The 22,967-nt window shown below is 37.5% G+C and overlaps 2 protein-coding genes and 1 long non-coding RNA gene across 3 annotated transcripts in view; 2 read left to right on the top strand and 1 right to left on the bottom strand.

Annotated features, from left to right (window-relative positions):
• Positions 1-123: 123 nt before the first annotated feature.
• On the bottom strand, positions 124-788 carry LOC137574528 (dnaJ protein homolog 1). The gene has a single exon (XM_068286877.1). The coding sequence runs from the start codon at positions 634-636 to the stop codon at positions 265-267; it is 372 nt and encodes a 123-aa protein (XP_068142978.1). The 5' UTR covers positions 637-788; the 3' UTR covers positions 124-264.
• Positions 789-1,077: 289 nt separating this feature from the next.
• On the top strand, positions 1,078-2,464 carry RpLP0 (ribosomal protein LP0). Its single transcript, XM_068286876.1, has 3 exons — positions 1,078-1,144; positions 1,263-1,356; positions 1,427-2,464. Exons 2-3 carry the CDS (start codon positions 1,303-1,305, stop codon positions 2,324-2,326), a joined length of 954 nt encoding a protein of 317 aa, XP_068142977.1. The 5' UTR covers positions 1,078-1,144; positions 1,263-1,302; the 3' UTR covers positions 2,327-2,464.
• Positions 2,465-9,040: 6,576 nt separating this feature from the next.
• The window catches only part of LOC137574426 (uncharacterized), a 41,658-nt gene continuing 27,731 nt past the window's right edge, over positions 9,041-22,967 (top strand). Inside the window, exons 1-2 of the long non-coding RNA XR_011032004.1 lie at positions 9,041-9,267; positions 9,371-9,412. This is a non-coding gene — a long non-coding RNA (uncharacterized lncRNA). The remainder of the gene's footprint in view (positions 9,268-9,370; positions 9,413-22,967) is intronic.

The following is a 22,967-nucleotide window of genomic DNA, read 5'->3' on the forward strand; positions in this document are numbered from 1 at the left end:
AATTGTAATTTCAATGGTTGATCGTCGAAAGAATTAGTGAAGGAAATTGCTAAATATCGATAGTTGGCTAATTAGAAGTGCAATCTCAAAATTAATTTGATTTAGTTTGCAGAAATTGGCACATATCGTATATCGATATTTTATATCGTTATTTATTTGAGATAAGCAAAGTAATAACATTCCAAATCCAATTTAAAGAAATTTAATATACATATGTGTATAACGATTCACTACCAACATTAATTAACAGCAGCAATTGCCAATTCATTTGTCGGTACTGTTTTTTGTATCCTTTTTCTTGGTGAAAAATTCGAATGTTTTGATTCCAACGAAAGCAAATAACACAGTCCCACCTATCGCACAGATGAGGGGCAACAAATCGGATGGAGGTGGGGGTGCAAATGTTTGAGAATTAACCTTTAGTCCTTCCTCTCCAAATCGGTCATATATTGCACGTTTATCTTTGTCAGATAGCACTTCGAAGGCTGCCCCAACTTCCTTGAAATACTCCTCCGCCTCTGGATGTGTGTTTTTATCAGGATGATATTTCAGTGCCATTTTCCTATAGCCTTTTCGAATTTCATCAGATGAGGCATTTCTGTTAATACCAAGTAGTTGGTAATAATCTTTGTCCATAATGTTGTTCCTTCTTTATATGTTTGTACGAATTTTAAATATTTTTCTAAATATGTATTGCTCAAACAATTTATTTTGTTGAGTGTTTATATTTATTTACTGGTTAAGTACGTGTTTAGGTTGACTTTGTTTTTGTTATTGTTAGCCAATTTTAGAGTGACCAGATATACAGCAAATAGAATAAATGACTCGCGAGCTGTCTTGCAAAAAGTCGTTCTAAATGTTTTCTGGGTATGGCTCACGCAAAAGTGAGTAAAACCCGTCAATTTCAGCATTCCTTTAATTTTTCCTTTAGAATTTACTTAATTAACAAATTTGCCCTATGTTTTTTTGATAAATATGGAACCTTTTTGGAGCGTCAAACTGTTTAGTGGTATTTTATTGCAAATCGATATGTAGTGTTGTTCAGACTATCGATAACACAGATATATCGATACGACTTTTTCAACTTCTGCCCAACACTCGGCCATTTTGGTCAAAGTCACCTCAGTGTAAAGTTCTTGCTTTGGTATGTATAAAAATAAAATCGGTGAAAATTAATGCAATCCTTGTGAAATTTAATTAAATTTTAGTATAAAGTGACCACATTTTCATAATGCTAATCATTAATTATAATATTTTTGCAGTTCTTAAATTCCGTAAACGAGTCCCTAATACAGCTTCAAAATGGTTAGGGAGAACAAGGCAGCATGGAAGGCTCAATACTTCATCAAGGTTGTGGTAAGTATGCGAATGATAAAGGCTTCTTTATGACGAATCTTACCTTAAATGTGTTTACATCTATTTGTAGGAACTCTTCGACGAGTTTCCAAAGTGTTTCATTGTGGGCGCCGACAATGTGGGCTCCAAGCAGATGCAGAACATCCGTACCAGCTTGAGAGGATTGGCTGTGGTGTTGATGGGAAAGAACACCATGATGAGGAAAGCTATTCGTGGTCATTTGGAGAACAACCCACAATTGGAGAAATTGTTGCCCCATATTAAGGGCAATGTTGGCTTCGTGTTCACCAAGGGCGATTTGGCCGAGGTTCGTGACAAGCTGTTGGAATCCAAAGTTCGTGCTCCAGCTCGTCCCGGTGCCATTGCTCCATTGAATGTCATTATTCCGGCCCAGAACACCGGTTTGGGACCCGAGAAGACCAGTTTCTTCCAGGCTCTGTCCATCCCCACTAAGATTTCCAAGGGTACAATTGAAATCATCAACGATGTACCAATTCTAAAGCCTGGCGACAAAGTGGGTGCTTCTGAGGCCACTCTGCTGAACATGTTGAACATCTCGCCCTTCTCGTACGGTTTGATTGTTAACCAGGTGTACGATTCTGGTTCCATTTTCTCACCAGAGATTTTGGACATCAAGCCCGAGGACTTGCGTGCCAAGTTCCAGCAAGGTGTTGCCAATTTGGCTGCCGTTTGTTTGTCGGTGGGTTATCCAACCATCGCATCGGCTCCACACAGCATTGCCAACGGTTTCAAGAACTTGTTGGCCATTGCTGCCACCACCGAGGTGGAGTTCAAGGAGGCAACCACCATCAAGGAGTACATCAAGGATCCCAGCAAGTTTGCAGCTGCCGCATCGGCAACCGCTGCCCCAGCTGCTGGAGGTGCTGGCGACAAGAAGGAGGAAGCCAAGAAGGTCGAGTCCGAATCCGAAGAGGAGGACGATGACATGGGCTTTGGTCTATTTGATTAAGCAGCAGCTTCTAGCAGTTTTCATTAATGTTCATTTCGTTCGAATGCAAATTATTGTCGCGGTTTGACAATCCCAATGGCAAGTTGCATTAACGAACAATAAAAATAACTGAACAAAAGTAAAAAAAATATATATCAATCGTGTATGTCTTTTTTTTTTTTAAGTTAAGATCCAGTCACCATATGCATTGGCTTTTGTTCAGATCCAATTTCTACATAGCCTTCAAAATATCAATGAAAACGTAAGTACGATATCCTCTTGTGATAGATTGTTGTCTCGTATTGGATCCATCAGACAATTAGGCGATCTTATGTCTATCCTGATAGTCCTAATGTCTGAGAACTTTACATTACTTAACTGTGGGGTAGCAACCTGAAAATGAAAGTGACAGATATATTAATTAGCTTATCATATTTTCTTCTCTCGTGTCATTTTGTCTCCTTTGCGATCTGTATACCATTCTCTATACAGAGGGTATAGAATGTTGCAGGGTTTTACTTTTCGAGTCTGGGTTTTTTTCTTAAAATTTTTTTGTTTTAAATGCCTTGTCTTGCCGGGCGTTTTATTGCCCTCTTTCAAATGGCCAAAAGGCAGAAGTAGCAGTAGTAGTAGTGGCAAAATGGCAAGTGGTATGGCTGAATGCAGTCAGTCCTTTGGGCAACAGCACACCCCTCTTCCCTTGCCCCGGGTGCCACCAACTAAAGTCTGTTGCATTGTCTGCCACCCCATATATTTACAAAGTAATTACTTGTGATAAAATGAATTTTCACAAGATGAGAAAAGTTTAAAGTTTCGGCCCTGTTGTAGAAGGCGATGACGACAACGACGAGGACGTCTTGCGATTTCTTTTGCTTTTTCTTTGCAGAAGCAACAAGGACAACGACGACGACGAGGACGAGGACGACGCTCATAAAAATTCAATTTGTCTTGACAAAATACGCAAGAAATTAAGAATGTGCCAAGTGGCACCAAAAGAAACTTTATTTCCCTTATTTCTTGCCTTGCCTCTGCTTTTCCATCTTCATCTGCTCGTGTTGGCCTGGCCGTCTGTGAAAAAGAGTTACGCGAGTGGCGCGTGAAAATGAAAATGCCACGCCTCTTTAACACTAAGCCAGCCAGCCAGCCAGTCAGTCAGCCAACCAACAACAAGTCAAATGCGCCTCCAGTTTGTTGCCCATTCAAAAAAAAGAAGAGAGAATATCAACAACAACAACAGCAACAACGATAACCAAAACCCAACCAGGCCTTGGGCGAAGTTAAATACTAACGCCAAAATGAAAAAATGTGGAAAATTGGTTTAGGCTTAAGCGGCCTATGTATGTGCCTATTGGCCAACAATTTTAACGTTTTCTTTCTTAAATTTATGACTTTTACTTGAAACTAAAACTAAATCAATTTCAATTCTATCTATTTTGTTTTATTTGCAATTTTTTGAAATTTATGAGCGAATATAAATAGAGATTGCAAAAGTTTATGCAAAGTTTTCAAAAAGTATTGAAATCGAAGACATATGTAAGTATCCATAAAAATGATAAAAACTAATGAAAAATCGAATAAAAGATCAAATTCTATAGATAATATAAGAATATAACTAAAATTGCGGAAAAGGTTTCTCTTAAAAGGACCTCAAATTGAATTGAAGACGCTCTAGATGGACTTGGAAGATTCACAGGGATCACAAATTTAGCCAAGTTTGGCTTATAACTTTCATTTGGCTTACGGGATGTTATTTTTCGTGTTTGAGTTGCCATTCCATCAATTTCATTAAACATCTCAACAACTTCGATTTGAACCCCATTTTGATTTGCTTTGCTTTGGTTTTGGTTTTGGTTTGGTTTGGTTTGGTTTGGTTTGGTTGATAAATTAATAAAGGCATTGCATAATTTCAGGCGCCGCTGGCAGACAAATAAACCAAAAGGAAGGAGATGAAAATTAACATAAACTCGAACAGAGTCAAATAAAAACCAAACCGTTTTCTGTGGGGAGTGTTTACCACCCACTCAACCCACCCTACCTTCTAAAACACCCCTCCAACTAGTCGCCCTCCTTCTTCGTCTTCTCCTCCTCATCCTCCCTGTAGCTCATCCCATTCCACTTGTAGTCGTCCAGCTCAATCAGCAACTGACATTTGAAATCAAAATGCGATTGGGCAAAATGATTTGCTTCAATTTTTGTGATGCGCATAACAAATGAAGTTTTGGACATTTGGACAATTGATTGGGACAGAAGAGACAGAGAGTATAACAGGACATACTCTCCCTATACATATGTATATATGTATATATATATATATACATATATGTATATACGGACACACACACTGATACACCACATTGTTTGCCATGCACAACAAAATTTAGAGCAAATTCAGATTCAAAGTTTTGGACTTGAACTCGGGAACTGGGAAACTGGGAAACTCAACTCGATTTTTGGCATAGAAATAGAATAGATTTGTATGCATATTTTTGTGCTTTGGCATTTTCCGTTTTTGTGTGCTAAACATGTGAATGCCATCGATATAACGATACCGATGATGCTGCTGCTGCCTGTTATGCATATGCCAGTCCAGTTACCAATCCCCTGATCCCTGTCCTCCGTTCCGTGTTCTCTGTTCCCTGCTCTGTCTCTTTCGGCTTCTCTGCTATCCTATACCATTCTATCATTTCCCTGTTTTGCCTCCAACTGTGTGTGTGTGTTTGGGTGTGTATTTGTGCTCAGCTGTGATTTGTTTGGCTAAAAGATTCGGGCCAGGGTTTGATTTTGCTTCTTTTTTTTGGTTTTTTGGTACAAAGGGGTATTTAGTTTCTATTTTTCTAGTGGCAATGGACTTAACGATTTAAATGATTCTATGATTGGGTTGCAACACAAATGCCACAAATTTTCCTTCGATGCCCAATCTGTTTTACCTCTTTCACTTTCTGTTCATCTATTTTATGATGCTTTTCACCAGAAATTTAGGTCAATCTCAATAGAACCTACAAAAATTAAAGTAAGAAATTAGGTAAAGGTCTTTAAATTTTGAATCAATTTAACAATTATTTAACTAGTATATAAGGCATGGCTCAATATTTTGTAGACGAAACATCAGTCTGCTCGGTCTCTGTAGATCCTTAAGGGGTTCTATCTATTCAAATTCCATAAAACAACTTTCAAATCGGCTTAATGCATCAAAGACTGATCTGGGGATGTGAAACTCATTAAAATTTGGCAATTGTTTGATATTTCAGACTATAATTAAGTTTTGCAAATCTTTGTTATGAAGTTCACAAAAAAGTGTTGCATACTTAAAGGGACAAGCTGAGATATCTAAAATCCAGCCAGAACATTGCTAATTGCTCTCTATCTCACTCTCTCTCTCTCTCTGTCTCGCCTATGATAATTTGTCTCTCTTATAACTTGAAATTTACTTTTCGAATCAATTTTTTTAAAACAAACAAACAATATATATAGAAACAAACATAAGCGAAATATATGTATGTAGAACCCATAAAAATGTAACTTTTCATGCACATCTATTAAGCGAGCTTATCAGTTTGCCGTCAGATTTTGGCCAACTGTAAGCTTAATATCCTTACAGAAAACTCCTAAGCACCATCTAAAAATAAATAAATACATTTTTAACAGCTTTATCCAAAATGGGGCGAGAGACAGAGAGAAAGAAGGACGGGCAGTAGCGAAAAAAGCTGCAAAGCCTCTGACTCAAATAAACCAAACGACAGAAAGGCAGAAAGGCCAGACCGACAGACAGACAGGGAGACAGTGAGACAGTCAGAGAGAAGGTTGGCAAACTTGAACCAATAAAAATTAAAATATTTAAGCAAAAGCGTAAAGATGCAAAGCCACCGCTTGCAGTAAAGAAAGATACATGGGTTCCATGAACGGAAGGGTGTTGGGTGGGTGGTTTGGTGCGTGGGATGGTGGGCGGCTGGCAAAGGTTTTGGTGGTTGGCTGTAGCAGATTAAAAATTCCACACAACCTGTGAAAATTCGAAAAAGAGACGAAGAACGAGCAGGGGCAATGAATGGGCGGTGCGGGGGATGGGTCAGACCAGAAGGAGAAGTATCACTGCAAAAAGTTTTCATTCTCTTTTCAGTTTTCCTTTCGTCCCCCTTCTGTCGCACTTACTTTGCCAACGATTTGCAAAGCTGCGGTAAAATGCCTGCAAGGCAAGGACAACCAAGACCCATTCGTTCTGTCTACCTAACATGCCCCCCTCTCCCCATCACCATAGCACTTTTTCTGGGCGTGTGTGTGTGTGTGTGTGTGCTAAGTATTTTCTCAGTTAATTATGCAAAGATATACGCTTAAAATTTTGCAATATTACGTGCATATTTCAAATACCCCCAACGTAAAATTCTCGCTCAGCGTAAAAATGCCTCGAAGGATCTCTCTACTTGTTTGCCGTCGCATAGGGCAAATAGATGTGGAAGCAGAAGAAGAACAGGACAGCGACAGCGACAGAGAGTGAGGTTATGTACGTGTGGGTTACCTTGGCACAACCTTGGCAAGCTGCTGCTCCTGTTCCAGCTCGTCCCCCCTCCCATGTGTTGCTGGCACACGACTTTTTAATTGCTCGTTTGCCTTGCAATCATCGGCAGCCTCGTAACTGTTGTGTCGTTTATTGTTTGCCCCCGCTCCCCTCCTTACCCTTCCGCCATTCACCACCCATCACCCATCTAGGTACCCATCATTCCCTCACGTCCCGCACGCCAAAAAAAAGGGTCCTTAAAAATTGCGCTGTTTTTTTTGTTGCCTTTTTTCTCTCTCTTCCTCACTAATTAAAGCGTTGCGATTTTAATGGCATTAGCCGAGATATTTTAAGAGCAGCTTACCAAATTCCTTTGCTAGAAATTAATTTTGGCCAAAATTTCGAGTCACTTAAAAAACAACAAATAATTGTTACTTCAATTGTTTGAAAAAAAAAAACAACATTTTCCTTAGTTTTTCAAAGCCTTCTATATAGATTTTTCAAACTCTCTGACTGACGTGCAATATATTTTTGCAAAATGGTTAAACATTGAGACGATAGATAGGACACCTTGCCACACCCTCACCCACACCCACACACACAAACACACAACATGCTCAATTTGGTCTCGTCACATCAAAATGTTTGCTCCATCTCTTTTTTGTATTGTCTTTTCGTTTTTGTTGTTGTTGTTGTTGTTGTTGATGTTGTTGTTTTGCCATGCGCTCTTGTCAACATTTTTCGGGAAGGCTTACCGCTTATAATTTATCTATGCATATGTTTTGAGTTGCCAAAACAGAAACAAGGAAGCAGCAGAGACCCGGCCCTACATAAATCACAGGCAGACACAACAGCCAACCAACCAACCACCCACCCACTAAACACACTCTACACACCCATCGTCCCATCATCCCATCATCCCATCATCATTCTATGTACACCCCTTTTTCCTGTGGCATGGCAATTTTCGGTCGTAAAAATCTAAAAGCAATTGTTGTAAAATATATTGTATAAAGTATATCACGTGCCTACTAAACCAAACAATGTGCCATGCCATGTGCTTAGATTGCGGGAAACATTTCATAAGATGGTCTTACGAGATCAATCAGACGACATACATATTATCATAACAATGACAAACAGGATGCACTTCAACTGTGATCCCTTATTCCTTACTCCTAGTCCAATTGAAAACACTTTAGTCAGTAATCTTTAGACTAATTTCTAGATTATATGTACTTAGTATATAAATTCGTTCTATTCTGAAATCCATCCATCATTCAAAATTTGTAAAAAGTTTTTAGGAGATTATTATAGAAAAAAAAAAAAACAAATGAAAAACAAAAGCTTATATTGAAAATCCTTTCATTTTGATTCCTTTATGAATTGTTAAAAATTCATTAGCGATTCTTTATTAACAATTGGCGGTTAAAACGTTCTCAAAAGCTGACAATTTTTGAACGATTTTGAAACTTCATATATAGTTTCTCTTATTGGAACGAAAAGTTTTTTGTTGGCATTAAAATCTCCAAATTTTTTATTTTGTCCAATTTTTGTACAAAATCCTGATGAAAATTACGAATTTTTCACAAATATTGAGCGAAAATAATTATTTTGTACTTTTTTAAGTTTTTGATTCTTTTTTAAAATATGTTTTAGCAAACATTTCTTTGTTTAATGGTAGTAAAAAGATTGCTCAATTGCATAATGTTTGTTTAAACGTTTAGAAATAAATATCTTTAATAAAAATTTCAAATTTCCGTTAGGAAAAAGCACGTCCACTCTTTCTCACTGTCAGAAATGCCAAAAAGTTAGCGGCTAGCTAAATCTAGCCGAATTTCGTAGCACTCTTAGCTAGATTCAGTTGTCTGGCAGCACTGTCATTTTTATCTACTTAAAGCGTTTGCGATCGTTTGTCCTTAATTTGTTTTGTTTTGCGTTAATGTTTTGCATAATATTTGCTTATAAATTGCACAAGTTAACAGATTAATGCAATTAACTGTTTTGTTGAATTTTATTTGTAAATCGGTCGGCGTTTGTTTTGGTTGTGCAACAGTTCGAACAAAAATTGTCAAAGTGCGTGCGCCCATGCGTGTGCGTGTGTGTGTGTGTGCCCATAGAAGTCTCAACTTGAGACTCTCTCAAGTTGTCGAAAGATGTGTTTTTTTTGCTGTTGTTGTTTATTTTTATAAGTGAATGTGCAAAAAAAAAAGAAACAGCTGCGAAACTAGTAAGAAAATAATAAAAACAGCTAACTGTTAAAAAGTGATTCATTTTTGTTATTCGAAACTTATGGAGTTGAGGCAATGGCACAGGGGCGCATCTATAAAGAGAACAGCTCTGTTCTCAGTTCTTGGGTCTCTGTTCGTGGACGCGGACGACTTTCTTTGGTGACCATCCGTGCTAGTGGACTTTTACTGAAAAATAAAATCAGAATAAGGCAAAGATGGGCAAAATAAAATGAATGTAATGGGTAAGAATTAGTTAAAGTTTCTTTACATTAAATTGACAAAGGATAATTGCTTACTTAATGAATTTATAACCTACAAATTGTTTTTTGTTGTTTGTTTTTTTAGTGAATTGTGATTTATGATGACCCCATTGAATGCAATTTTAAGGTAAGTTTTAGTTATGTAGTTAATGGTCTTCACTTAAGGTATAGAGTATTATTGCAAATTACAAGTGTTAATTGCAAGTGACTAAACTAAACTTGATCCAAAATACATAGTTGAAATTAAAGGTAACAAACCGAGCTCACTCACTGGCTTCTGCTCGAGTTGACCACAGACATAGGAATCTCTGGGAAACCGAAACTCTCTAAGCTCTAAGCCTTAACTTAACTTGAACTAATAGCCCATAATCATAAGCCATAATGACTCCTACTTTCCATTCCCACTCTCCAATAGAAGGCAAAAGGCAGAAGGCCTTGGAGCATATAGCTCATAAACTTTATGAATGACATCGAGAGAGACATGGAGACCGACCAATAGAGACAGAGAGAGAGAGCGAGAGAGACTAACTGAGGTAGAGTGAGAGAGGCGTAAGTGTGCTATGCGATATGTTTGCACTGTCATTTGCATAAAAGTAAAGTTCATCCACTCGAAACCTGGGCGAAAACTTTTTGCCAAATTTTAAATTATAAATAAGCTTGCAACAGCAACAGCAGCAGGAGGAGGGGTAGGAGAGGTGATTGAGGGGATGCAAAGAAGCGTAGGAGGTACTGGAGGCATGACAACAAACCTCATATGCATCGAAATGTAACGGCAAAAAGGATTTTAAGTGAAGTTGAAGTTGACTACACGACCGCATCGCCTCCGTCCCTTGTCTCCCGTCACCACGCCCCTAGAGACCGCTTACACCATTGCAGTTTTTGGCTAAAGTTTCTGTCTCACCCACATCTACACACACACACACACACACACACACACACACACACACACACTCACACATACATAAACACTCCCGCAAAACAAAGTGAAATTTGCACGCGCTGCTCCGCCTCACCAGACATTCAAAGTGCAAAAGCGTTGCGTCTTTTTGGTGGTTGCTACCCCCCATCTCTTGAGAAGCACTAACCTCATACTCCACCCACCCATTCCCCCCTCCTCCCCATACAGAGACACACAGAGCGTCAAAAGAGCGTTTGCTAAGTTTAAATGTCATGTAAAATGTTTCCACTTACACAAATTAATGTGTAAAATTTAATTTTCTTGTTGCAAATAAGACAAAGACAAACAGACAAAAAATTTACTAAACGTGGCAAGGAAAACGACATAAGAATGGATAGGAGGGGGAATGAATGGATATCTTAGCCATAATCCTTGCTCTAGCCACTAACATACATACCAACAAATGGCAGAAAGTTTACAAATAATGATAAACATTAGGCCACATGGACATACTTGAAGCATCCTATATCCTAGTTAAAGTATTCAATAGATACTATCTGTATCAAAATTGGTCAAGTTTTAAAATATTATATCTAGATGTGTGACGGACTTATGGGAGAACACTCTCCCATTGTTCCAATAAACTATAAAGACACGATCGCAAATCAAAATTTTCGTTTTTAACGAAAGAGCAATACAATTATTTTTGTGTTCAATTTCCTTTTTAAGTATGTATGTATGTATGTATATAAATACCTTGATTCTTGTTACATAGGAAGACTACTAAATGTTGTTGTTTCCACATGATTCACTTCCCTTTAATTCCCAACGGACCAATTAAATCAACGTAACCATCGATTATACCGCATCAAAAACATTTTGCTCATCAATGTTATAAAGTAACATAGAAAAACATAGAGAAAGAGAGACAAACATACATACATACATATGTATATAGAAGAATATTCTGTGCTGATATTCATCACTTTAGACAGAATCAACCACCTCCGCCCCCAAAGCACCCAAAGCACCCACACACCACCCTTTCCAATTTAACTCCCATCACTCTCTTTGAATGCGTTTGCATTTCTACCAAAAATTCTCTGCGCTAAATGAAGCACAAAAAAGCAGCCCCCCAAAAAAAGGGGTCTCATGTGTGATACGGTTGAGAGACTTTTAGCTTCATTGCTTGATTTGTTTAAATGTCTTTACTGTGTTTGGTTTATGGTTGTGTCTATGTGTGTGTGTGTGTGTGTAGGAGTTGGAGTTGGGTGATGAAGTTTGGGGTCGAGTTCTTAACTTGTCGGAAAAATCTTGTTTTCATCCTAAATGAAAAGTTGTCCTAGCAGTTTTGCATTTGGTTTGATGGCTCATAGATACAAAAGTTATTTGCACAAGCTAAACCAACTAAAAGCAACCTCCGAGAATCCCCGATTTCACCCCCCTCCTCTCCCCCCAGTCTCATCCCCTTGCTCCCTGTAAATGTCAACATATGCATATAATAATAAAAACAAATATGACCAAAGTCTCTGACAGCTTGGCTCAGCACATTTTGTCTCTGTGTGTGTCTGTCTGTGTGTGTGTGTGTGTGTGTGTGTGTGTGTCCTGAATCAGTTTCATCTCTGTCTGATAGCCAGCTTTTAGATACATTTGTATCCCACAACGCATGCATAATATATAAATAGCTCAAATTAATTAATTGCCTTTGCCAAGTAATAACATGATTAACATCATATGAGGGGGAATTGTTGCCTTCCTTCGTCTCTCTCACTCTATCTCCCTCTCTCTCTGTGCTACGTTTTGCCCTGTAAACAGTTTTTTGGGCTTAATTTCAGACCAATTAACTCTTTTTGAACATATGTATGTATGTATGTGTATAGATATTATAAGTTTTACTTGCTTATCATTCTGATTTACTTGAAAAGTATTTACCAAAAAGTTTATCTTTATCTTAATCGATTTATTTACATGTTTGTCTAATCTGAAATAAATACGTTCACATTGCTAATTGTTTAAAAAGACTCATACTAAACAATCAATGTAGTTTTCTAGATCATATTATTTTACTTACCAATAGTTGGTAAGTATTTTAGCCTACTTAGCTTATTTTGGCGGACAAAAAATACTTTTCAGCCCTAATAATTCATATTTCTTCTGACAAAATCAATTGAAATTTTTCACTTTTCTTTGTTTTAATTGAATTTCAAAGGAAATTAAATGCAACAGAAGTCAAAAAATTGTATTATTTTTTGTTTGGTTATCTAAGGTGATAATTTGTGTATTTACTTACAAATAGATTAATTTCCCTGTTCTGCAAAAATTTATGTTTATTCACCTTTTGCTATTCGTTTTTTGGTTTCTTTTTCTTTCCTGTTAGTTATAAATTGGCTTCTTCTATTTTGGGTTGTTTGTTCATTTACTCAAAACTTTCAACCATTAAGAAATCTGTGTGCGTTTCATTTTCATAATTCTTAGTTTTTTCCGCTTTTCCAACACACACCAATACACAGTAACACACACACACACACACACACACACAAAATTACAAGCTCAGCAAAAACAAGAAGAATAAATGGAAGACGAAGTCTTTGGAGGATTTGAAAATGGAAATCTCTTTGGCAGGTTGCAGAAAATCTGAATTACTAACCTTCCCCCCCTCCCACCACCAGCAACCCACATCCAATGCCCACCCACAAAAAAAAAAAAAAGGAAAAAAAATAACAAGCATAGAAACGAAAAGTGGAGAAAAGAAGAGAAGAGAACTTGTAACAAATACAAAAGTCAATGGCGCTGCAAAAGAAGTTTTCAGCTGTCTTTTGGCTGGTTGGTTGGATGGTTGGTTCACGCGCTCTCTGCCAGAGGTAAATCTTTTGCAAGCTAAAACTTTCGACTTGCTTAAATAAACTGAATGCGCCACACACACACACACACACACACACACTCACATACAGACACACTTGGACAAATGTGAAGATACGGTTACACACACTCTCTCACACACACATATATGTATACATATATATATTTTCAAGATGCAAGTCTGGGATTTCAGCTATAAGCTGCTTTTACACATGCACACACATGCCGGGGCCAGAGACTCTCAAACTCTGACTCTAATTCTGATTCCCAGAATGTTTCCGATTTGTGCTCCCTGCCCTCTTTCGAATGCGACCTTCCAACCCACTCCTTCTACTGCTCACCAAATGCCGTCCTGTGTGTTTGCGTGTGTGTGTGTGTGTGTGTTCACTCTCGCATTTTCGGCAATTTGATTATAGCAGGCACAGTGGCACTAAATTGATTAGCAATTGAATTCACAAAGCCATGTCCATGTTTCATTGACACATATTTGATGGTATTTACATACTACCATATCTCTTTATGCTTAATTTGATTATGATTCGTAAGGACATTCGATTTCTCAAAGTTACAAGCAAAACTTTATTCAATTTCTCTTGCCATAGAAAGGACAGAGGATCAACAATAAAATAGTGTTCTTAAACATTATAAAAGTATGAATAAAAGAATCCATTTGGCTAAACAATTTTTCCAAAAAGCTCTAAAACTGATCTTTGTGTCTTCTCTTCTCCATTTAAAAGGATCAAAGTTTGATTTTAAAGATTTAGCTTCTGCCAGTTGTTTGACTCAAAGGGAGCCAGAGTTGTCGGTCAACTTTCAAGCTTTAGTAGTCTTTTCTTAGGAAAAAGAAGAGAGATAGAAGGTTTGTCCTCGTAAAGCCCAACAATGTATTCAGTGCATTGAATGCAAAGAGTAGCTCGATTATCAAGAAAGTGGCCAAAACATTCGTTACTTTATAATTGGATACCACAGTAAAAACACTTTAAAAACATTTGCCTTTTTTGGAAAATTTTTACATACTATTTCAGCTGTCAACAGCAAATAATATTTGGGAACTCTTTGAGAAGTAAACTTGTTGACGAATGATAACTTGACCGAAATCCATTGAATGAGCGTAAGTCTGTCTGTATCTGAAACTCGTAGAACGAATTCTCGAATTCCCTTGTTTGCAAGCGATGTGGATCCACGGTTTTCCTTTTTTTTTTGTTTTTTGCTATTGCTTTGAGTGGGGACAGAGGTAAATAAGACGGTGGGGAGGGAGGGGGTAGAACTATGCACAGGCAAACCATGTTTGTTCCGTTCTTGCAACCGAAAACGACCTTGCCAACAAAAACAACAACAACAACAAAAATAACAATCAATGACAAACAACTAGCCAAAGCCAAAAGCTCAGGATTCGCTGTGACTACTTCTTCTCCTACATTTATCCAGTACTCCACTCTACTCAACTCTCTGTGCTCTGTGCATGCTCAGCACATTTAGAAAGAGTTTTTCGGGCGTCACCCTCACCCCTTGCTCACCCCGTCCACCCCATCCGTCAGTTCGCTTCCGCCGTTCGAGGATATTTGTCTGCTGAATTAATTGGAATTAGTCGCGACATGCTTATACCAAAAGTCTAGAATAAACAATAAAATGGATACCTATTCAAATAAGGAGGCAACACAGCAGAGAAGTAGAGAGCAGAGTAGAGCAAAGCAAAGCAGAGCAGAGACAGAGATATAGATAGAGAAAATGGAAGTGGAGTCAGTCAGTCAGTATTCGTCAGAGATCGGGTGGGGGAAGGGGTTTTGCTAATGGAGGGAGTCGAGCCAAACGAGGAGGGCAGAAGAGCAAAAACAGGATGGCGAAACAATGCAAAGTTTTAATGAATTTTGGTTTAAGTTTTCACAACGGGCGCGGGTCATGGCAAGACAACCAGGTTTGGGTAAGGGGGTTGGGGTGGCAATCTCAGGAAACGGGGGTATGAAGAAAACACGGCGAGCCCTTTGCGATTTCCTCTAAAATGTATTTTAAACGAGTAACGGAAATTGCATTATTTCAATTACAAATTCGTTAGGCTTGAGACACAACCAAGAAAACAGAGAAACACAGAGACCAAGACCAAGACCGAAGAGAATATGTATTTATGTAGGTGTGTGTATGGGAAAAGAGAGAGTGAAAAACATTGAAGTAGAAGCGAGAAGTGGATTCGAGCAGACAGCAAACGCCGCAGGCAATTAGTCGTGTCAAAGCTTTCATTATTGTTTTGTCATATTTGCTTTGTGTATATGTGTATGCGTATTTGTGTGTGTGCTCCTTTTCGCTCTCTTGGTGTGTGATTGTCAGAGATGTGACCGTGATATGTTTACAGTTTATTGAATAGTCCTAACGATTATGTGTTTCACGTGCGATGCATCAAGCCAAGAATAATATAAACCTCTCCTGTCCCGTAAGGAACAATAAGCCAGGTCCTTACCACTTGATGACCCTTCATCAGAGGCAGATAAATGACATTCCTTGTAGTTTACAGTGCCAAGAGCATATGATATTCACACAAAATCCGAGCGGGAACCCGTGTAACTGGAACCGTGAGAGCTTTCACTGTACAATACAAGTCAGAAAACCGATGATGATCGAGTCTTAAGAATGGCATTCTACTATTTTCACCTTTGTGTGAAGATAAATGATGTCAAACTGTAAGGACCAGGCTTTCTTATTGAGATTAAGATTAGAATGTGTAACGAAGTCAACTTTCATTTGGGTGATAGTTTATGGCACGAATTATCATAGATAACATCCGAAAAGATACTAACGGATCTGAAAATTGTCGATCGATCAGTTATAGAATCCAGCAATCAGCTCTCCTGAATCCCTTTTGAAGTCCACAATACCTGCCACCTCACGTAACCATCTCTGATAAGCATTGTGCATAGTTGTGTATGTCATCTACACTCTAAAGTCTTAATTAATGTATAAATATATATGAAAACAGAATAGATTTTATTTAATTAGTGCGTCTTGAGACTGAACAAACTTTCTCTGACACGAAACTGTCGCCGAGCAGCAGCAGCAGCAACAACGGCAGCGGCAGCAGCAGCAGCAACATCAACACAAAGGCAAACACAAATGAAGTGGAAGTTTTGTTGGACAAACCGCGGGGAGTCTGCTACAGCCTCTCATTTTCTGAACAGGAATGCCTCAAGGCAACCATCAAGGGATTTTGCAAAAAAAAAAAAAAAAAAAACAAAAAAAAATAAAGAGAAACTTTCGACAGTTGAAATCTGAAATGCCCGCAAGGGTCGTCGTCGTCGTTGTTGGTCCACAAAACAAAAGTGTTGCATTGCACTTTGAATATTTCGGTTCAATATTGTTTGGGAAATAATGCCATAAGGGGACCTGACTCTGGCTCAGGCATTGCCACTCTTCTCAGCCTCTCAGTTGACATCTTTTAATGAAAATGCAACTGGAAATACTGATTGGTGAGATTTATATTTCCTTTTCGTAACATTTTTTCGTTTGTTTTGTTCAAGGCAAAAGTTTGGCTTTTAGTTTAAATGGAGTTAATGCCCAGAAGGCTAAACAATGCCAAATGGTGACAGAATGTTAAGAGACCAGGCCATTTTGAGACTATTGAGGCTAACTGATAGGGAGGAATGAGTTGATTATTTTGTTTTTTCTTTTCTTTGGGGTGGAAATGAATTGTCGTTTCGATATATTGAAATTCTAAAGAGTCTGCAAAAGAAAATAAATGCAAAATGAAATTCAATTTCATTTTTGCACCCGCAACTCGAATGATTGCTCAATATAAAAGTAATTAATGTAATTAAGTTGTATAATACATATTTAAATATATTTTATAAAAGGCTTAAGAAATTAATGTTAAAACCGCTCAATCAATTGACTTGAAAAGGAATTTGTGATTAACTTGACACACCTTTCATAAAAAGAGACTTTTTAACCCCCAATCGCCATTTCTTAATGCGTTAATTTTCCCTCTTTATTTTTTGCCTATTTTCCATTTAAACCATTTAACCTCAATATTTACTCAACTTTTCAGCAATGCTGCTTTGTTATGATAGCAAAATGCCTCACAAATGGATTTTTCTTTTACATATACATTTATCTTTGATATACTCTATACACAAAGGTATATAGATTACGTTGCCATTTAGAACGTTTCAACTTACAAGGTTTATTCAAAAAAAAAAAAAAAAAAAAAAAACGATCATAACTTATAATTAATTAGTCAAGCTTGCTAGTTAATAGATAAAGGATATTATTCCAGCCATTATGAAAAGTCTTTGTAGTACATATATTTCTATATCATTAGTCTCTTTTTTTAAAATGGGTGAAACCTGTTTAATATATTTAATAGAGCATCGAATTGTCAGCATAATCCATGATAGAGTAGGATGATTTTTTCCTGTAGTTCTCGATTTTATCAATATGTATGTATGTATGTAGGTACATTCGTATATGTATGTATTTCCTTTTTATGTTCTGGTATTTTGTTGTAGCGCTTGGCCAACATTATCATTGTTCAATTAAACTTTTCAACTGAAAATCGGCTTTTGTTTTTATCAGGACATGCTGCTGTTGCCTGTCGTATGCCAAAAACAGAAAAATGCGTCAATACACACACACACACACACACACGCACAAATATATGTACGAAAATCCCTCCATTGTAATATAGTACATATTTTATTTTTGCTCTCTCTGTTTTTGGATTTTTTTGATTTTGCTTTTGTTTATTTTTATATGTATGTATGTACATATATTTTTTTTTGTTTTTGGTAGGACAATTTTTAATCGTCATATCAACAGTTTCACGCTTGCACGATCTACTACGCACATTAAGTACAACAAATGGTTGAGGGGAAAAGGGCTTGAATGGGTGGCAGGTGGTGGGTAGACTTGTGTTGATGCTGATGGACATGAAGGGGAAATGCATTTTCCGAAAGCATCCAACAGCAATAACAATTACTTGCTATTGTTGTTGTTGTTACTGTTGTTGTCGTTATGTTGTTGTTTCTACTACTACTGTTGTACGCACAATTGTGCAAATGTGACATCATCATTTTCATGTTTATGTCGGTCAAGTCAAGTGCCAACTACACACAGATATATTAGCATACAATGGGCATACATAATACAGTGAACACTCGAACAACAAATCATCATATCGAAATGAAACTGTCATAAACAATCTGATATGCATATGATACATACATACATATATGCACATACATACATGTATATCGCAAAATTCAAGTGCATGTTGTATTTTATGATTATGTTTCTATTGATTGAAGAGTTTTTCTGTTTTGCTTTTCTTTTTACTAGAAATACTTGAAATGAAATTCAAGTGATTTTAACACGTATTTAAATTAAGAAACAAAAGTTCAGAAGATTTGCAGAGTATCTTAGACTTGAGCAAAATCCTTTCTTTCAATCTCAAACTTTGAGAGTTTTAAACTTTCTTTGCTTAAAAGATTTCATAAGTAATTGGGCAAATTAAAAATAAATGTTTAATAATTCTTGTTGAACTTTTTAAACAGTGTATGAGAAAGAATATCATTAATATATATCTTAGAGATAGAGAGAATATCATTAATATATATCTTAATGATATATTTAAGTATCTGTTCTTAGAAAATTTCAAGTTAATATATTCTTAATTTCCAGTTTTGAGCTCCTATTCCATTTGTTATACCAATTAACAAAATCTGACATAAAAAAATACTTCGTCAGACAAAAATTTTGAAATTTCATTTGATTAATTTATTAGAACTTAAGACAACTAGTTGACTGGATTGCAATTTGTTTGGCATTATTGCTCCTAGGGGACCATTGAAGTATAAATATTCTCATCTTATCGAATATCAACTGTACGAAATGAGACGAGAAATTGTAAATGTTCTTGATTCACTCACTCATTTCTCTTGATATTCTCGTTGACTTTTTGCTGGGCTGGGCTGTTGCTGACTGGCCTGGAAATGCAGTTTAATGAAGCAAGCAAAGAGGCGGCAAAGGCCTATAAAACCCACCAACCAACTGCATTGACTTACATGATTTAGTTGCCCACCCAACCACCCATCAAATCCACCAAACATCACCCCCACCCCCAAACCATTAGAACTACCGATTCTACATATTCTGCAGTGCATTGGCAATGTGCGTCCATTATCGTTGTAATCATCATCATCGTCATCATTGGCATCGTCATCGTCAACGTCATAGAGTGAGAGCCTCTAATTAGTATTAAGTGGAAATTATTTCTTCAACAATTTCTTTTATAGACCCCAATTGATGTGTATCAGTGTGTGTGTGTAAGTGTATGCAATTGTTGAGAATTGACGGAGAAGCTGTGGGAAAACAAAAGTAAAACCTTAATCATTTCCATTTCATTTCGTTTCTCTGATTGCTGAAAGTTGCCATAATTAGGCAAACCATAAATAAGTATAAAAAGAGGGCGCACAATGTGGTGTGGCCTACTGGACTGTGCCACAGACATACATACAAACATACACGTACATATACATTTACTTAATGAAGGTTGACATGGTAATGGTAGGTGGTAGATGACAGAACGGTGTAAGGGGCCGATTGGGGGAAGAAATGTTATCGTTTAATTATTACCGCACAAATTTATGGAAATTCATTAATATGATGAGAGCTTCAGATGGGGAATAATACAAAATATATGCATATCAAGCATACATACATACATACATACAAGTATATCGATGAAATGTTCAATCAAGTGAGATATATTTCAATATAACAATATGTGGGTGAAGGCTGCTCCAAGGCAATAATAAAATTAAATGAAAAAAACAAACAAAAATTAAAATTACACTTACCAAAAGTACACAACAAAGAAAAAAACATAACAATATTTTATTTTGATAAAAGGTAAAACTTAAAGATCCTTGAACAATTCTTAAAGAAAGTCGCTTCAAAATTCTATAATATTTATTGATCAGTTTGATAAATAGATAACTATCCTTAAAAAAGTATAAAGTATACATATGTATGCACTCTTGATCAGCCGATGACTTTTCACAAAATGTCACATGACTTTTTTCATGTGAAAAAATTCATCGCTGATGACATTTCCTAAAATGTCATAGACCTTTAATAAAATGGTGCATATTTTGGAGAAAATAATGTGAAAAGTTTTTGTCCCACTTACTTATTGCGCGCACCTTATAATATATGTAAATACCTGTTAGTTTATCCTCTGGTTACTTTGGGAGGGAAAGCAAATAATCCAATGTGATCTTATATGTATGTATACTATGTATGTATTCCCGATAAGCATAATAAGGCGAGAAGATATTGCGTCATTTACTAATTTATTCATTAAATCACTAAGTCAGTTAATTAACAAAACTGAATACTAAATATTAAAACACAAGAGTTTACGCGCTCAAACTTTAAAGAGTGAAGAATTTGACATAACTTTATCATGTTTAAAGGACCTTTTGTTCTTTTTTATTTGTCTATAAGATTGCCTAACTTTTGCGAATGTCTTAAAGTAGTCTCTTAAACTCGCTGACCCATGTATGTGTGTGTGTGTGTGTGTGTATGTTCCCTTTGCATCTAATTACAGCTTACACCTTGCACACCTGTCTTCCATTTTCGCTCGTTTCGAGATGGCCAGTCATAAAAACAAATATTAAAATTGCAACTGTCTCACAACAACAACAACGAAAAAAAAAAAAACGCAAAGAACAAAAAAAGCCCACAAAAACCATTAAACAATTTATGTTTTTTTTTGTTTGCTTTTCGTTTGGTTCTTTTCTCGCTGTGCCGCAATTGCCGCAAAACTCGCTAGCCAATACTCTGGACCCACCAATTTCCCCCCTCAATACACACACACCGACATAAATATATATATATATAGAGAGAGAGAGAGAGAGGGAGAGGGATATTTGGAGGGGGGAAAGATATATAGAGGAGACACGTTCACAGTTATTGTTTTTACGAGCTTCCCGTTGCTCTCGGTAATAGTAGTACTACTGCCATGGCTAATTGAAAAATACTTTGTTGTCCAATTTTATTGCCGCCTACTAAAAATTGGCACCCACAGAATTGAGTTGGTCATTGGCACAGTTTTGCTCGTGTTCCTCTCTCCTCCCCTTTTTTTGTTTGGGGTGGGGTTTTTTCGTTCTTTCTGACGCTCTGTCGCTCTGGGTGTCGGTGTTCAAATTCACTTTCCATACAAATTGCCTAAAAAGCCAAGCAGAGCTTCGACCGTTCAAGTTCTACTCGTTCTCGTTTTTGGCGTTTTGTTGTTGGCACAGCGCTAATGAAAATTAACATAAAATGCTGCTGACAGCAGCCAATCGAGCGAGCAGCAGGACGACGGACGCACAGGATATATACACACATACACACATAGAGAGAGAGAGAGAGGCAGAGAGGAGGATATTGAGTGGGTCTCTTGCCGTGTTGTCCTTGCCCGAAAATTGCAGTCAGTGAAGATGCAGCAAACTGATTTTAATGCGATTCAACAGCTCTGCACGCGATGCCAGAAGAGTGAAAAAGAGACCCCGAAAAACGTTTTGCTAGTTTTTGGACTAGCTAAAAAGTCCATTCTATTGCATAGTGGTTTCAGAATCGATGTAAATGTTGTCAAAAAAACACGTCAAATTCATTGAACAAGCCAAAAATTCATTTGCCTTATAAGCGAAGTGCTTGGAGCAATTGCAAGCTCGCTTTTGAATGGTATATAACACCTCCTGTCAAATAGTTGGATTAAGTGGATCCTCCGGAGGATCACCTTGAACACAGTGTACATTATCCTTCATCGTCTCAGAAATGCTTCCAGTTTTCTTTATTGAAAGAACATTGTACTGAAATTTTGTTGGATTCAAAAATTAATATCATCTTTTGCTTTTATTTCATTATAAATTTGTTTGTTTAATTCGCTTTTTGAATTAGTGTTCACGATCAACATTTGAAAACGATTTGCTTGTGATATATAGAGTAATATCAGAATTGGGTCTTAAATTGGAACAATCTAAGAGCACTGTGCAGATTGCCAACAATTTTCTGGTTTAGCCTTTGGGCACAGTTCTCACAGTCACAGGCTACACCCGAAAACTCAAACCAATAGATGGCACACAAGCACGGCCCGTCGCTGCATTTTGATGATGTGGTTGGGCTTGATACTTGGGCCACCACCACCTACTCTGACAGCGAGGACCTCGGTACACACTGTCTCTGTGTATATGTGTGTTTGTGTGCCTGTGTCTGCCATGGCATGAGGCCATTGTTAAGTTTAACCAAGGTAATCTCTGTGCTTCCATCGCCTATCGTGACAAACTGACATAAATGCCCGTTGGCGGCAGTGGCACACAAGAGCATAGAGAAAAGAGAGTCCAATCAACGCCCAGCTACTTGCAGCTATGGATTCACTTGCTCCTTTCTCGACGGGTTTTGTCTATGCCCTGCGGTTGCCCTACTAACTATTATTATAGTAGTTGAAAAATTTTTCGGGTTGCCTGCCTTTCATCCTCTTCCTCTGCCTCTGCCGTCTCTCTCTCTCTCTCTCTCTCTGCCTGTGTGTGGCTGCCTGCGCGTTTACGTATTACAGAGCACTTGGCAAAACGCCGCCATTTTTGCAAACGTTTTCCCCTTCCCTCCATTTCGGCCCCATCATTCCGTGTACGTCTCCCTATGCTATGCCAACACCCGCATATCCCCTTTATCGTCCATCTGCTGCTGCTCTCTCTCACTTTCTTTCTCTCTCTCTCTCTCTCACTTTGGCTGCAATTGACGGAAGTTCATTGGTTAGCAAATGGCAGTTTTTGTACGCTCATTAGCATTATTTGTCAGTTCTGTGGTTTTTTGGGAGCTAAACTGAGTTAAGTGAGTGGAGCCGATGGGATCTCTGTTTGATCCGTGTGCGGAGTGTGTTTGAGTTGAGGTGATATGG

Source organism: Drosophila tropicalis, unplaced genomic scaffold, assembly GCF_018151085.1.
Source record: "Drosophila tropicalis isolate 14030-0801.00 unplaced genomic scaffold, ASM1815108v1 contig_463, whole genome shotgun sequence".
NCBI classification, from domain to species: domain Eukaryota; kingdom Metazoa; phylum Arthropoda; class Insecta; order Diptera; family Drosophilidae; genus Drosophila; species Drosophila tropicalis.